Raw genomic sequence first — 13,706 nt, 5'->3', positions numbered from 1 at the left:
TCTGAGTTCTTACAGGAATTTGCTCACTTTCTATCAAGTTTAACAACGCTTTCGAATAAAGTAATAATTGTTGGAGATTTTAATATGGTCCTTGACAAACCACAGGATACACCAAGTAAGGCATGTGTATCTGTCTTAGATTCTGCAGGTTTCACTTAAAATATAACAGGGCCCACTCATTATTGCAACCACACTCTTCACTTAATTTTAACTTCTGGTGTAAACATAGATCATTTAGCCATTCTCCCCCAGAGCACAGCAGTCTCAGATATGAAATTTGTTTTAATATTAATATATGTTAATCGCCATGCTATTGTTTAAAGTATTTTTTTGTTCTACTCTAGATAATGTGGCTCCACTAAAAAGTAAAAGAATAAGGCAAGAAAATCATGCCCCATTGTACAATTATGATACTTGAGTTTTAAAATGGACTGTCAAAAAAAACAGTGTAAATGAACCCGATTAAACAAGAAGTATTCCCATCCACCTGGAAGTATAGCTATATAGATTATAGACTTACTGCAGCACGCTCAATTTATCTCTCCTCTGTGATTGAAAATAATAATAATCCTAAATTATTATTTAGCACAGTCTCTAAATTAACCAAAATGAACCAAACAGCTACACAACTCCAGATACCATCAGCCTACAATGATTTTATGAAATTCTTCAAAAATAAAATTGAAACAATCAGGCAAAAAATTAAAAAAGCACAGTTAACCGCTACAGACCTACTGCTCTACAAAGCTAATTCAGATCTTGAGTACATTATAACTACTGCAGAGGTTGGAATCTTTTACATTGCTTCAACAAACAGAGCTGGTTAAAATGATTTCCTCCTCCTCTTCGATCAATAATAAACTCCTCTCCTAGCCTTGGTTCTATACCAAAAACTCATAAACTAGCAGTAATTAAACATTTGATTACAAAACCTAATCTTGATCTGTGTCTCTTTATACCAAAGATTTTGGTAAAAGCTGTGGTGCAACACCTAATTTCCTACTAGCATAGGGGATAGCATAGCAATATTTGATATGATAGACCATTCTATCCTACTTGACTGGCTAGAAAACATGAATAGCTCTATTTTGATTCAGATCTTACCTGACTGATCTTTATCAGTTTTTGAATGTAAACTGCGAATCTGTTCTTACGAAAGTATGGTGTTCCTCAAGGAAATTGGTGTTATAATTAATCCTGATCTGTCCTTTGATGCATATCTAAACAATATCACTAAAATATCTTCCTTTATCTTCGCAATACTAAATTAAGAAATGCACTGTCTCTACTGGATGCAGAAAAGCTAGTTTTGTTAACTCAAGGTTGGATTTGATTCATCGGTAATCATTGGTAACCTTAGTATTTCTGTCCAGTGACCCTGCTAATAAAAAAAGCATAGAAACCATTGTGTCTGTTGGTTTCTGATGGTTTTGGAATGTGTTTTGGCTTTTTAATGGGTTTATCACAGTGTAAATTATGCTAATGGTTTAACAGGTGACCAGTGGCTGATTCTAAATGCATTTGATGGTTTCCTAATGGGATCTAATGGTGTCCTACAGGAAACTAGTGGTCTCTATTGGAAATCATTAAGCCAATTCCCATTAGAAAGCAAAACCATTAGGTGTTAATGCTAATGGTTTCTAATGGTCCTCTTTCAGCAGTGGACAAGCTGGTTCATTTTTCCTTTTCTCTATATTCAATGTTTTAATTAATAAAATTAATAAATTGGGGGCTTGGACCAGGATTTTCTGTAAAGCTGTTTTGTGATAATGCCTGTTATAAAAAGCACCATAGAAATAAATGTGACTTTGAATTTGACTACAAAAAGGAAGCACTTTTTTATGGGACATTGGGGGGGGAAATTACATGGGTTGTTCTATGATGGATTTAAACCTGCCTGCCTGCAAAGTGACCTGAGATATTTTTTATGAAATTCATTTCTCATATAATTCATAGTTAGGTTAGCGTGGAACCAAAACAGAATATCCACAAAAATTCCAAAGCTTTTGTTAGGATAAAACCCACATTGGTTGTTCTTGGTGGTTTTAATACATTTTTTGTTGATATTTGGTGGGCATTTTAACAAGTCACAAATTAACAGGAGCACATGATACACTGAAAGACCCACATATATTCCTTAAACCATGTGCAATCTCACAAAAACCCTTGATTCTTTTTGAAAATGTTTATTAAACAGCAAAGCAGTCATTTTATTCAACACTTTTAGTCAGCTCTGGACTTCTTAGTGCAATTATGAGGCTGAATAATTAAAGCTGAAAAAGTCAGATAACTCTATTGTAATCACGGATACCGGCTGCTAAGGAGGGGGAAAGTATGTTTCTCAGATCATCATTAACCAGTGTCAATTATGTGGTAAATGATGTCACTCGTGAGAAAAAACTGTTTATTTAATAACTTATTTAATAACTAGCTCCACAGGGCTGTGTACTCTCACCATTGCCCTTCTCACTGTACACAAATAACTGTACCCCCACAGACCCCTCAGTCAAAATTATGCAGATGACACTACATTGATTGGTCTCATCCGTGATGGTGACGAGTTTGCTTACATAAGGGTGGTTGATCAGGTGGTCCTTCAGAGCAGCCACAACAACCTGGTGCTGAATACAGTGAAAACAGTAGAGATGACAGTGGACTTCAGGAGAAGACCTCCAACCCTGCCAGCACTCACCTTCCCGGACAGAACTGTGATGGCAGTGGAATCCTGCAAGTTCTTAGGCACAAAAATCAACAGGGACCTGAAGTGGGAGAGAGCCCAGCAAAGGATGTACTTCCTCCATCAACTGAGGAAGTTAAACCTGCCCCAGATGCTGACATGGTTTTACACAACCATCACAGAGTCTGTCATCACCACATCCATCACAGTGTGGGGTAGCTCTACCACCAGACACGACCTCCACAGACTGCAGCACAAAGCATCTTCACACAAGCCATCACTCCCTTGACCAGCTAAAAATATTACACATGCACAAATATTCCAACTACACTAATTAAATATATATTGGTATATAGTATACATAGCATATAGTAACACTAGAGCACCAAACATTTGTTATTTGTTAACATTTGTTACAATGTAAAGCTTTTTTGGTGCTATTTAGAACCAATTTTTTTTTTTGAATATCATTTGAAAACACATGCTACTCTTTTTGTTATGTCATGATGAACGTACCAATAGAAATGGTCCAAAATTAGAAAAAATATTTTCACATTACCTGATGATAGCATTACCTGATGATTTTTTACCATCTCCTGTAAGGCTTTATTTCGACAGTGACAATATTACAATACTTAGATGAATATGAAATCAAATGAGAGGAAGGTATACATTACCAGGTAAGCATTTGTATTATTTAAGCATGTTAATTACAAAAATAACACCTACTCCTAACACTACATTGAAGATTGTGTAGGTAATGATGAATAGTTTCTCACACAAATTCATACACACAAAAGCACAACCATCCAGAAATGATTCTCCCTTTTTATTATGTGAATTTTTATTTTATATAAACATATAAAACCATTTTCAAGAGATAATGTAAAGGTATATCTCTGTATAGGTTTTATACACAGGTTTCTGCAGTGTTTGGTATGGTAGTAGTATCTACACAGCCACATAGTTTGATAGCAAGAGCAAAAATTTTGTTCTCATGTTTATCTAGTCAGCATTACATGAGCAGTGGATACTACATTTTTTTTTTAACAATTAACTCTTCAAAACTTTGGGGAGAAAATCTTCACTCTAAGAAAAGACTAATGATATTCAATCTATTGTTTAAGTACATACTAAAGGAAACCAAAACCTGTGAAATATACACTAATGCTCACAGTGCACATAGACCAATCTAATCAAAACTAAACTTATCGGCTAATGTTTGAAAGATGAAAGAATAAAACATAGCTTACTTAAAAGAAGGACAAGCAAAAAGAGAAATCTGGGTACTTTTTAAGAATGCACTTATAGTTTGCTGATGTCTTTGCCCCATCAACAGAGGTAGAAGCTGAAAATTTGGCACGGAAACACTGCTGCTCCACAGTGGGAATACAGTATTCTCGACATACAGGATTGAGCGCCCTGCATATAATTAACAAGTGAAGAAGCAAAAGACTGGGGGCAGATTTACTAATATTTGCACAAGTGCAACTATTTTACAAAAACTACTAACACAGTCAAATTTATGCAATGTATCAGACAGGTGTGCAGCAAGACACCGACCAACTAACATCCCCTGTGTATGTGGAGCACACAAGCCAAAAACAACAGAAATTTCCTTTTCACCTCTTTCCAGAAGGCATAAGTGGGCAAAAAGAGGGCAATACAGATGATCCAGCAGGAGTATGAAACAAGTCATCTGTGTTCATGCACATCAGATCCACTAACAATGTTTTAAATGTAGTCATCATCCACAGGTTCCCCATGCATGTCACAGTAGTGAATGAATATGACAACCACACGTTGGAACACACCTAGCCGCATCTGACGCCGCTCTGAGATCTCCTCACCAATCGTCTCCATGCAGATATCAGCTGAAAGCTGGCCCTTACGTCGTGGGGCATAGATGGTGGCTGGAGAAGAGAACAATAATGACATAAAAATTTTAAAGTATAAATATGTATTTTCACAATCAAATCAGGTTGTTTTTCATCATTTGATAACAGCAGCGTCCCTTACCACAGTATGAACATTTCATGATAAATGGACAAATTTAAAATGACAAAAAATCTTAATTTAATTTACATGAAAATTAAGCACATTTTACAAAATCACTTACAAAAGCCATTAAGCTCATCATATCGATCCAGTCATTTACACTGTCATTCAGCAGACACCCTTATCCAGGGCAACTTCAACACATTCAAACAGCATATGCCAAAGCAACACAAAGTGCCCAAAGATAAGCCAAGAGTCTACGACAAGAGCCATACCGTAGCTTAATCTAGTTTAAGAAACGGAAATGTGTACAACAGTACTTCATAGTTTTATATCATAACTTATTACTGTACAACTGTACATTGGAACGTGTATATTGTGTATGTGTGTATAGAGTTGGTGTTTATATATTTCTTTCTTCTTACATTTTTTTTGGTATTAATTCTACAAGGGGGCTACGCACCTAAGATTTTCACTTACCTTGCACCTGTGATGTGACAAACGTGATTTCATTTGATTTTGATTTGAAACACAAAAGTGTAGACACTGAGGAGAATTTTTTTTTTATTATTAACACACAAGTGCAGAGGACTGAAGAGAAATAACATGGTGAATACTGTGAATGAGTGCAATGAAGTGTTAACCATGGTACTGCCTGCAGAAATTACTTTTCTTTTTCTGTAAAGCTGCTTTGTGACAATGCCTGCTGTGAAAAGCGCTTCATAAATAAACTTTGACTTGACTTGACACAGGCAGGAAAATGAAATAAACCTCTGAGTAAATAAGCTAGGTTGCTATACTGGCTATGCTAGTTACTTAGAGTTTGCTAGTAGCTAACATTACCTATACTAGTTACTTGCTTTCGATCTTGACAACACCACAAAGTAAACTGAAGTTGTTAGCTCACTATCAAACTTTTAATTTAAGCTTATCTGACTTCAACTGTCAAAGTAAATAAAATCACACAACATGGCTAGCTACTTACAGGCCTGCCCAATATTGGTTTGCCCAAGGTTTTGTCCCAAGTGAAATGCGTAGAGCAAACTAACGACTCTGATGTGGGAGCTAAAGTTGGCTTCCTATTTGCCATCTTGTTTTGCAAATTTTCCGTTCCAACTTAATACTGCAGTTACATTCAAGTGACTGCACAAAGCTGCTGCATATGAAGGGGGAATGGAAAATTCAATTACGAAGATGGCAAATATAAAGTCAACTTAAACCTCATTTAAAGATGAGAAGGTGGTCGGTGGAAAGAAGTAGAGCTGGTGATCAGTCAACCTTTTGACTCAGAAATACACTGAGGGTGACCCTCATTTGCAATGTATCCAAGCATGACAAGAGAGATGATATGCAATTAAAAAAGTAAAAATGAAGTTTAACCAACTAAGTAAAATTAACTTAAATGACTAATTAAAATCAAGAAAAAATAAGAGCAAAAGAAAGGTAAAGCTGCCTACTAAAGAAATAATTCTGGATCCAGTTTGTAGTCTCAACAAACTAATATTTGGAAGGTTCTTAAAAGCAGGGGACGATCAACGGATGATCTATGGTAGTAAACAAAATTTAGAACGGGCGTGGAAGCAGATATAACGCTATGATATTCTCTAAAAGACAGGACAAAGTTTGCATAAAGAAACCACTTGAGTTAAGCAAGACAATTCAGATACTGATCTATAATTATTAGCACCTGATGCCTAACTTCCTTTTTATGATGAAATGACATGAGCTACTCCCCAGATAACTTTAATTCTGCATGACAAAAAAAAAGAAAAATTGTAGGTTATATGTTGTAAAATGAGAAGTCATGTTAGTGTATTACCGTTTTTTGAAATAGCTTGGTGGAAACGCTGCTGTTTTCTCCACTCTAATCTTGCTAGTATGTAGCTGTTTTTTTACATTTTTAATTAGCTGTATATTAATCGCAATAAATACAGACAAATACAGAACCACAGACTTTCTGAGGCCACTTCTATCATTGGGTCCTTAAGACACATTTGGAAAAAACTCAAATTGGCCAACGAAGTAATGCAAGTATCAGTGTGGCAGACCACAAACTGTTGCTTTGACAGCAGCATTACTAGCTTTGTTTGTGAGAAATGTAATTTGCATCCTGAAATTAGAAAAAGAGCAGGGCTACTCAGCGTTCAAATTTGCTGTTAGGAGCTCTGGGTGCCTCAAGAAGAGGTAACATGGCCACGTGTTAACTCGCTCTCACAGCAGGACGTACAGGTGCGTAGTCTAAAAGCTTCCCTGCTAAAGCTTCCCCATGCAAGCACCACTTCACGTCTCCCATTCACATGTCCAATAGATTTACACCACTCAGTGAGACACCCTCTGAAGTCGTTTAAATGGCCTGTTGAAAGAGCTCTGGTTATTATATTTTATGGCACTTGAAAACAGCTTTTACTTTAGGGGCACCAGTAGCAGTTAGCTGTGTACCAGGAGCCGGGGTGCTGGACATTCTGGGGAACCTGAAGCTGTTTGCTAGCTATTTGCTAGCTGTGATTATTTTAGGATAGTCATTCATGTAGGTACTAACGATGTCTGTCTGCAGCAGCCAGAAATAACTAAAGATAACATTAAAAAGTAAGTTAGCCCAAACGATGTCCAATGCTGTAATATGGATTGGGCCCATCCCAGTTCGATGTGACACAGAAATTTACAGAAGTTTATGGTCACTAAACTGCTGGTTGTCCAAGTGGTGTTTATCATGGATTATTATCTATTTCAGGCCTTTTACGCTTTTAGGCATTAATCAGAAAGCAGGCTACAAATTCTCTTTTCTTAACGTAAGTAATCGAGGAACAAATAAAAATTCATCTTCACTAAATACAATCTACAGGCCACCAGGGCCGAATTCTGAGTTCTTACAGGGATGTTCTCTCAAATAAAGTAACAATTGTCACAGATTTTACATTGACATACCATGGGATCCACAAGTAAAAAAAATATTAAATCAAAAACTCAAGTCCTTAGCAATGCATTGCAAAAACAAACAAAAAAATAAACCAGCTGGATCTCACCGGAAATGACAGGCCTATCCCCAAGCTTCTTCAAGATCCCTGAGGGTTAATCCACTTTTCTTAGAAATTTGCCTCTTCCACAGGTCTGCCAGTTCATAAGTAGGCCTTATGTGGAAAAGTTGGTGGCTTTTGTTTGTTGATCCCTTGAGTACCCAAAAAACACACTTTCACCAAACTCAAACTCAAAACAAACTTTCCTCTTTCTTGCACTGCCATCTTCTCTCTCCCTTTAACCAGGAAATGCTCCTCCTGTAGTTCCTTCCCAGGAGCTCCGCCCCTTGCATTTTCCAGGAAGGCTCTTAAAGGAACAGTGCTATGATGGTTCAGCAAACAAATTTATTCTGATCCCCTTTTTAATACCTGACTGCAAATAGCAAAACTATAAACCTATAAAACACCTTTCATGTGGCTATGTCACACCATGGCGCAATGATTATACTCGCACTTTAAAACAGACTCTCAGACAATTAGAGCGGCACCTGACTAAACTAGAATTATTCCAATCCACCTGGAAGGATAGCCTTATAGACTACAGAACAGCACTTACTGCAGCACGCTCAACCTCTCTCTCCAGTTGCTAAACTCCCAGATACCATCAGCCTACAGAAGCAATGATTTTATGAATTTTTTCAATAATAAAATTTAATCGATCAGGCAAAACTGCTACACATCTGCTGCCCTACAAAGCCAATTCAGATCTTGTGTACAGTGTAACTACTGCAGAGAGGTTAGAATCCTTCACCTTACTTCAGCAAACAGCTGATTAAAATTATTTCCTCTGTCGTTTGAAGTACATATAAAACTCTGCTGCTCATCTCCTCACTTACTACCATATTCAGTTCAAGATGCTTCTTTTCACCTACAAAGTTCTCAACAATCTTGCTCCTTCCTATCTCTCTGACCTTCTCCAATACTACAAGCCTATGCGCACTCTCCGTTCTTCTACCGCTGGTCTGCTCACCATTCCCTTCTCTAAACACAATAGCTTTGGTGATCGGGCATTTTCCAGAGTAGCTCTGCTGAAAACTATTTTGACAACCCTCTGTAGATGCTTTGAAGATGCTCAATCTGTCTTTAACTAACATTCAACTAAATATCTATTACACGCAGTAATAGAAGTACTTAATAGAAGTACTTCAATACTTGAAGTTGAGTGCCAAAGATTCTATTAAATCTAACCCTACTTCTAAACCTTACGCTTACCTTGATGTTGCTGATAACCAACTATTGCCAGAAAGTTAATACTGTAAGTATCTCTAGGAGACCATCAAAATAAAGTTTGACCAAACTGATGGCTGAACATGCAAAGATACGTTTTAGCTTTACAGTAATGTTACAATACTGTTCTTAAAAGGGCATTTTCTCCCAAACAGTTAACCTGAACACTCAGTAAAACAACAATTGGAACAACACTAGTCAATGCTGAATAAACAAATGAAAGAAAAAAAACATTATGACAAAATGCTTTTCATGACAAAGTATCTTTTTTATATAAAGCTGTGTGATTTGATACTGAGAGGGAGAGAACGGTCATTTATACATTCAGCTGCAATGCCATATGTTGTCACAGGTGTTGTTAATTCCTACTCCAAAATTCTGCATATACAGTGGTGCTTGAAAGTTTGCAAACCCTTTAGAATTTTCTAGAATTCTCCATAAATTTGGCCTAAAACTTCATCAGATTTTCACATTTCAAGTCCTATGAGTAGATAAAGAGAACCAAATTAAACAAAAAGTATGTGGCAAAAGTGTTGTCAATCAATGGGATGGTAATCAGGTTTGACCAGGAACCCAGAGTAACTTCTAAGCAACTAAAGGCCTGTCTCACAGTGGCTAATGTTAATGCTCATGAGTCCACCATCAAGTGAACACTGAACAACGGGTCAAATCTTCCAAAAATATATGCTCAATTTCCTGTCATGTATATATAAGTCCTAAATTTTACATGGGAGAGTTGCACGCAGACATTCCAGACTCCTATTTGTATGCAGGCAACATTTATAAATGATGCCTCTGATCTGACTCTCAAAAGACCTGACAATCAGAAAGGGATAACATGCAGGACCAGTAAAAAATGTGGCAAAACAAAATGAGACGCTAATACAACTTTGTGTTTAAATGCTGAGTAAAGTGTTTAGGGTGATATATAGTTGCTTCTGAGCTCCAGGTTGTTTTAACGCTTGTTAAAACTGAAGCAATAAGGAACAGAGAAAATTAGCAGCAAATTACACAAAAACTATTTGAGTCTGCTAAACACTAGAAGAAATTTTTTTTTGTTATTTTGTTATTATTTTTGTTCAGCAGGACAAATGACTTGAAGCATCCTGGAATGGCTTCAAAAATATTGTTCTTGATTTATCCAAATAAAAAATATTATTAAACGTCATTGAATGTATGCTTTTTATAACCGTTTTGATGTTAAGGGGTGTGCAGAGTTAAAGATTAAAATGCTTATATGTTAATTTATTTCCAAAAAGTAAAAAAAGAAACATTAAATAAGAGGGTCACTTTTGTGCATCCAAAAGTAACCTACTTACTTTTTTTCAAAAATATTTACTATTAAAAAATTAAAGTAGATTTCAGGGGTGATCAGCATTTGTAAGCTCAACAGTAACACCACAGTGCTCACAAACTTACAGCTTTCATCATCCTCAAAGTCGTAACGGGCATAACTGTTGGGTACTGCTGCACGCAGAGAGCGAAGCCATGGAAAATCCGTGACCATTGAGTAGGGAGCGCCATCTACTACTCCTAATATAGAGAAGAGTAAGTAGTGAAGAGAAGAGAGGGTAAAACAGGGGGTGAGAACACCACCAAGGACAAAATATTAGTATAGTTTATGAAGAACAACATGGACATTTTAATTAATTAATTAATTTTATGAAGGTTTACTCTTAACAAACTGCATAATTTCCATTCACACAGGACCCTAGACTACTTCCTCTCACCCTCTACGGTATAGATGTCTCTGCCCCAAGGGTAGTTGGGATATTTTTTTACATCCGCTTCTGTTCTTGTAGCCTCCGGGAAGAATTCATACTTTATTAGTTCTCTGTTGGACAGATAAAATAACCTTAATTAAGACCTTAGACAGGAAAAGGTTGGTCGTGGGCTTATAGTCATTATAACACCAAGATTAGTGTACACAGATCATTTTCAGATCAAGTAAATAAAGACCAAATAATTATATTTCAATAGGACCAGTTACATTATCAAATAGTTCTGATCCATTTTCCAGGCCAGTAAATTCATGAAGTTCAGAACAAAAATCATTCAAATTTGCACTATAGTTCTAAATTTATAGAACTGTTTTATTTCTTGCATTATACCTACATCTCCCAGTGCTCCTTTGCACTGTTTCAGGTTAGCTGGGGTTTGGCTATGCTTGCAAAGCCCTGCAATGCATCTGCCACAAGTTTCAGTCAATATGCAGACTTGCTCTGTTGAAGGGTATGCAGGAAGCAAAGCCAGTCAGAAAGGTTAAAAAAATAAATAAAAATAGTCGGCTTCTATAGATAACCCAAACTCAAAACCACTATTATTTTTACTGAAAATAAGTGTGTTTAAAACATTTCAAGGTAGATGATTTCAAGAAGGATTTAAAGTTTGGAGTTTAAGAACAATGGATCCAGATCAGAGCTCATTTTGTCAACACTTTTTGTATCACTATAGACAGAAATTTCATCAAAAGTGGTCTGACCACCCCATTACAGACGGTTTCTATTGAGTTTAAAATCTGAAGGGCTATTGGATGGGAGTTTAAACTAATATGATGACAAATACTATTAACACAAGAGTTCTCAATAGCACTGCACTGAAATGAAAAATCCTGTCCGAAACCAGAATTCAAGACATGCCTGGTTGGAAAAAAAAAAAAGAAAGCACAAAACCAAAAGAAGCAATTTTTTTACTTTTGCTTTTAAATTAATGCAATAAATATGAAAACTATAAAGCAAGAACACATTATTTATAAAAATCTGTGTGCAATAGCACAAAACTGAGCTGACAATAAATAAAACTGTTCACATAAAATAACTTTAGTTATACTTTGCACTTTCCACTTTACTTCTGTGGTTTTGCAATATTCTGCATGTAACACACAAGCTGTGTTTCCAAGTGGTATCAAACCTGTAATGTACAAGTTCAAGAACATCATACCCTTTCTTGATATTTGGGATGAACAGTGATTATAAATCTCTTGTCTTACAACCCTCATTAAAACCACAAAATAGCTCCACTGTTTATCAGCTGCTGCTCAATTTTTTTGAATGGTCTATGCTGACCAGTGCAGGACAGCAAAAGGGAAAAAAAGGATTTTTAATCACTGTTTCTCTTTTTATTATCATTCCAATGATTTAAGATCATTTTGACACTCTGTAGGCCAGCTTACAAATGTCACTGTCTCTAACTTCACTCTCCCCTTTATAACACTGCTTTCAGGAAGCCTGTATCCACTCGGCCTGGTAATTTCCCCTCAGGGTGTTCGATGAGCCTTTGAATGGGCAAAGGATTGCACAAACAGCAGTGTCGAGTTTGGCAGCAGAATTTGCCCACAAAATATTATGATCCGATGCATTTTGTTTTTCAAACCCAAAAATTACAGCAGACAAAACTGCTTATATAGCAATAAACTACTTTAAAATGCTTATCATTTCAAAACCATAACATTTAATTTGCTGGGCATTTAGTTAGAATCTTCTCAATACATAACTGCTGATACAACTGAATTTTTGCTCTGGTAACTAGTATGCTAGAAGCTACATGGCTAACAACAACAAAAAGAAAGGCACTACACTGTGGTTTACCAATTTTATAGCCAGAAAAAGTAATTACTCACATTTTAGGTATGTTATACTCAAACATCTCAAAAGTTTGCGTGGCTAGCTGAATAGCTCACTGAAGCTACCCTGCCAAGGGTGAGTGCGTTCTCACTGTCCCCTCCTCTATTTCTCTCAGAAGTGACCACTTGTGTAACATGGGTACCTCCATGTGCTGAGTCAAAATGGGCAAGCTCAAATTTAAAATATTACCACAAGTGACAATAAGCGGTAATTAGGCCCAATTAGGCCTAATAGGCAACCACGGTGCAAAGTACAGTGTGCCAAACAAATTTAAGCCAAAATACCAAACAAGGAGTGAAATATCTAATGTAACCTGTAATTACAAAGTAATTCAGGTCAGCAAACTGAATCAAATGGCACCACTTGTTTATCTGTTTATCTTCTTAATAACATTGTAATAGATAAAGATTTTAAGTGTTTTTGAGGGTTAGAGCACCGCTGGTTCTAGTTCTAGACTAGTTCGAAAAGCATGGTTTTCAATACAAAATATGCAATTTTTATGAAATTGTAATTGCAAAATTGTTTGGCTCACTGTAGCACATTAGCTTATCATAATTATTTGACCAAAAATAAAAAACATGTACATGTAACATGTAATAATTAATTTTCATGAATAGCACCCCTAGTGGCCAAATCTTCTGAAACTTCACTGGTTGTTAGAAAATGGCTACACTGAGACACAATTCAAGATTCATGATGACTGGTCAATGTTAAGCCTATCAAAAGCCTGCTGAATGCTGACTGGCAAATTGTCCCTAGAGAGAGATTCATTTATGGTCTGTCTAATAGATACTGCATGCCAAATATCATCTTAATCAGACGTACAGATGCTGAGAAACAGTTATTTGGCACTTACAGTGCCCCTTAATGACCTATGAGTTATAGAACTTTTAATTATTAATTATTCCAGAAGGGTTAATTAGTATATGGCAGCCATACTGTTTGAAAAAGTCAAATATAATTATTGAGGTTTAGTCTCTTCTGAATTTCTTGACACCAGCTGCATGAGGATCAGGCAAAAACCATAGGACTAGTTCGCAAAAGTAGGTTTCACATATTATGCAAATTTGCAAAAAATCGGGGCAGAGCTAAATGGTCCAAATTGCAAAGTTGTTTGGCTTGAGCCAAGGAATCAGGAAAAAAAATGAGTTATGAGGCAAAACGAGT

The 13,706-nt window shown here is 36.3% G+C and overlaps 1 protein-coding gene across 2 annotated transcripts in view; it reads right to left on the bottom strand.

Annotated features, from left to right (window-relative positions):
- Window positions 1–3,487: 3,487 nt before the first annotated feature.
- Window positions 3,488–13,706, bottom strand: part of fbxo38 (F-box protein 38) — a 48,753-nt gene continuing 38,534 nt past the window's right edge. Inside the window, exons 19-21 of one of the 2 annotated variants that reach the window (XM_036569162.1) lie at window positions 10,647–10,750; window positions 10,336–10,449; window positions 3,488–4,590 (exon numbers count right to left, since the gene is read on the bottom strand). In XM_036569162.1, the coding sequence (XP_036425055.1) occupies window positions 4,412–4,590; window positions 10,336–10,449; window positions 10,647–10,750 (397 nt within the window). In that variant the 3' untranslated portion in view covers window positions 3,488–4,411. Of the gene's footprint in view, window positions 4,591–10,335; window positions 10,450–10,646; window positions 10,751–11,031; window positions 11,139–13,706 lie in introns of those variants that run through there. The other variant, XR_005007184.1, reaches the window with a different exon arrangement.

Source organism: Colossoma macropomum, unplaced genomic scaffold (genome assembly GCF_904425465.1).
Source record: "Colossoma macropomum unplaced genomic scaffold, Colossoma_macropomum, whole genome shotgun sequence".
Classification (NCBI taxonomy): Eukaryota; Metazoa; Chordata; class Actinopteri; order Characiformes; family Serrasalmidae; genus Colossoma; species Colossoma macropomum.
Note: the sequence above shows the minus strand (reverse complement) of the source record. Positions and strands in the feature narration are given on the sequence as shown.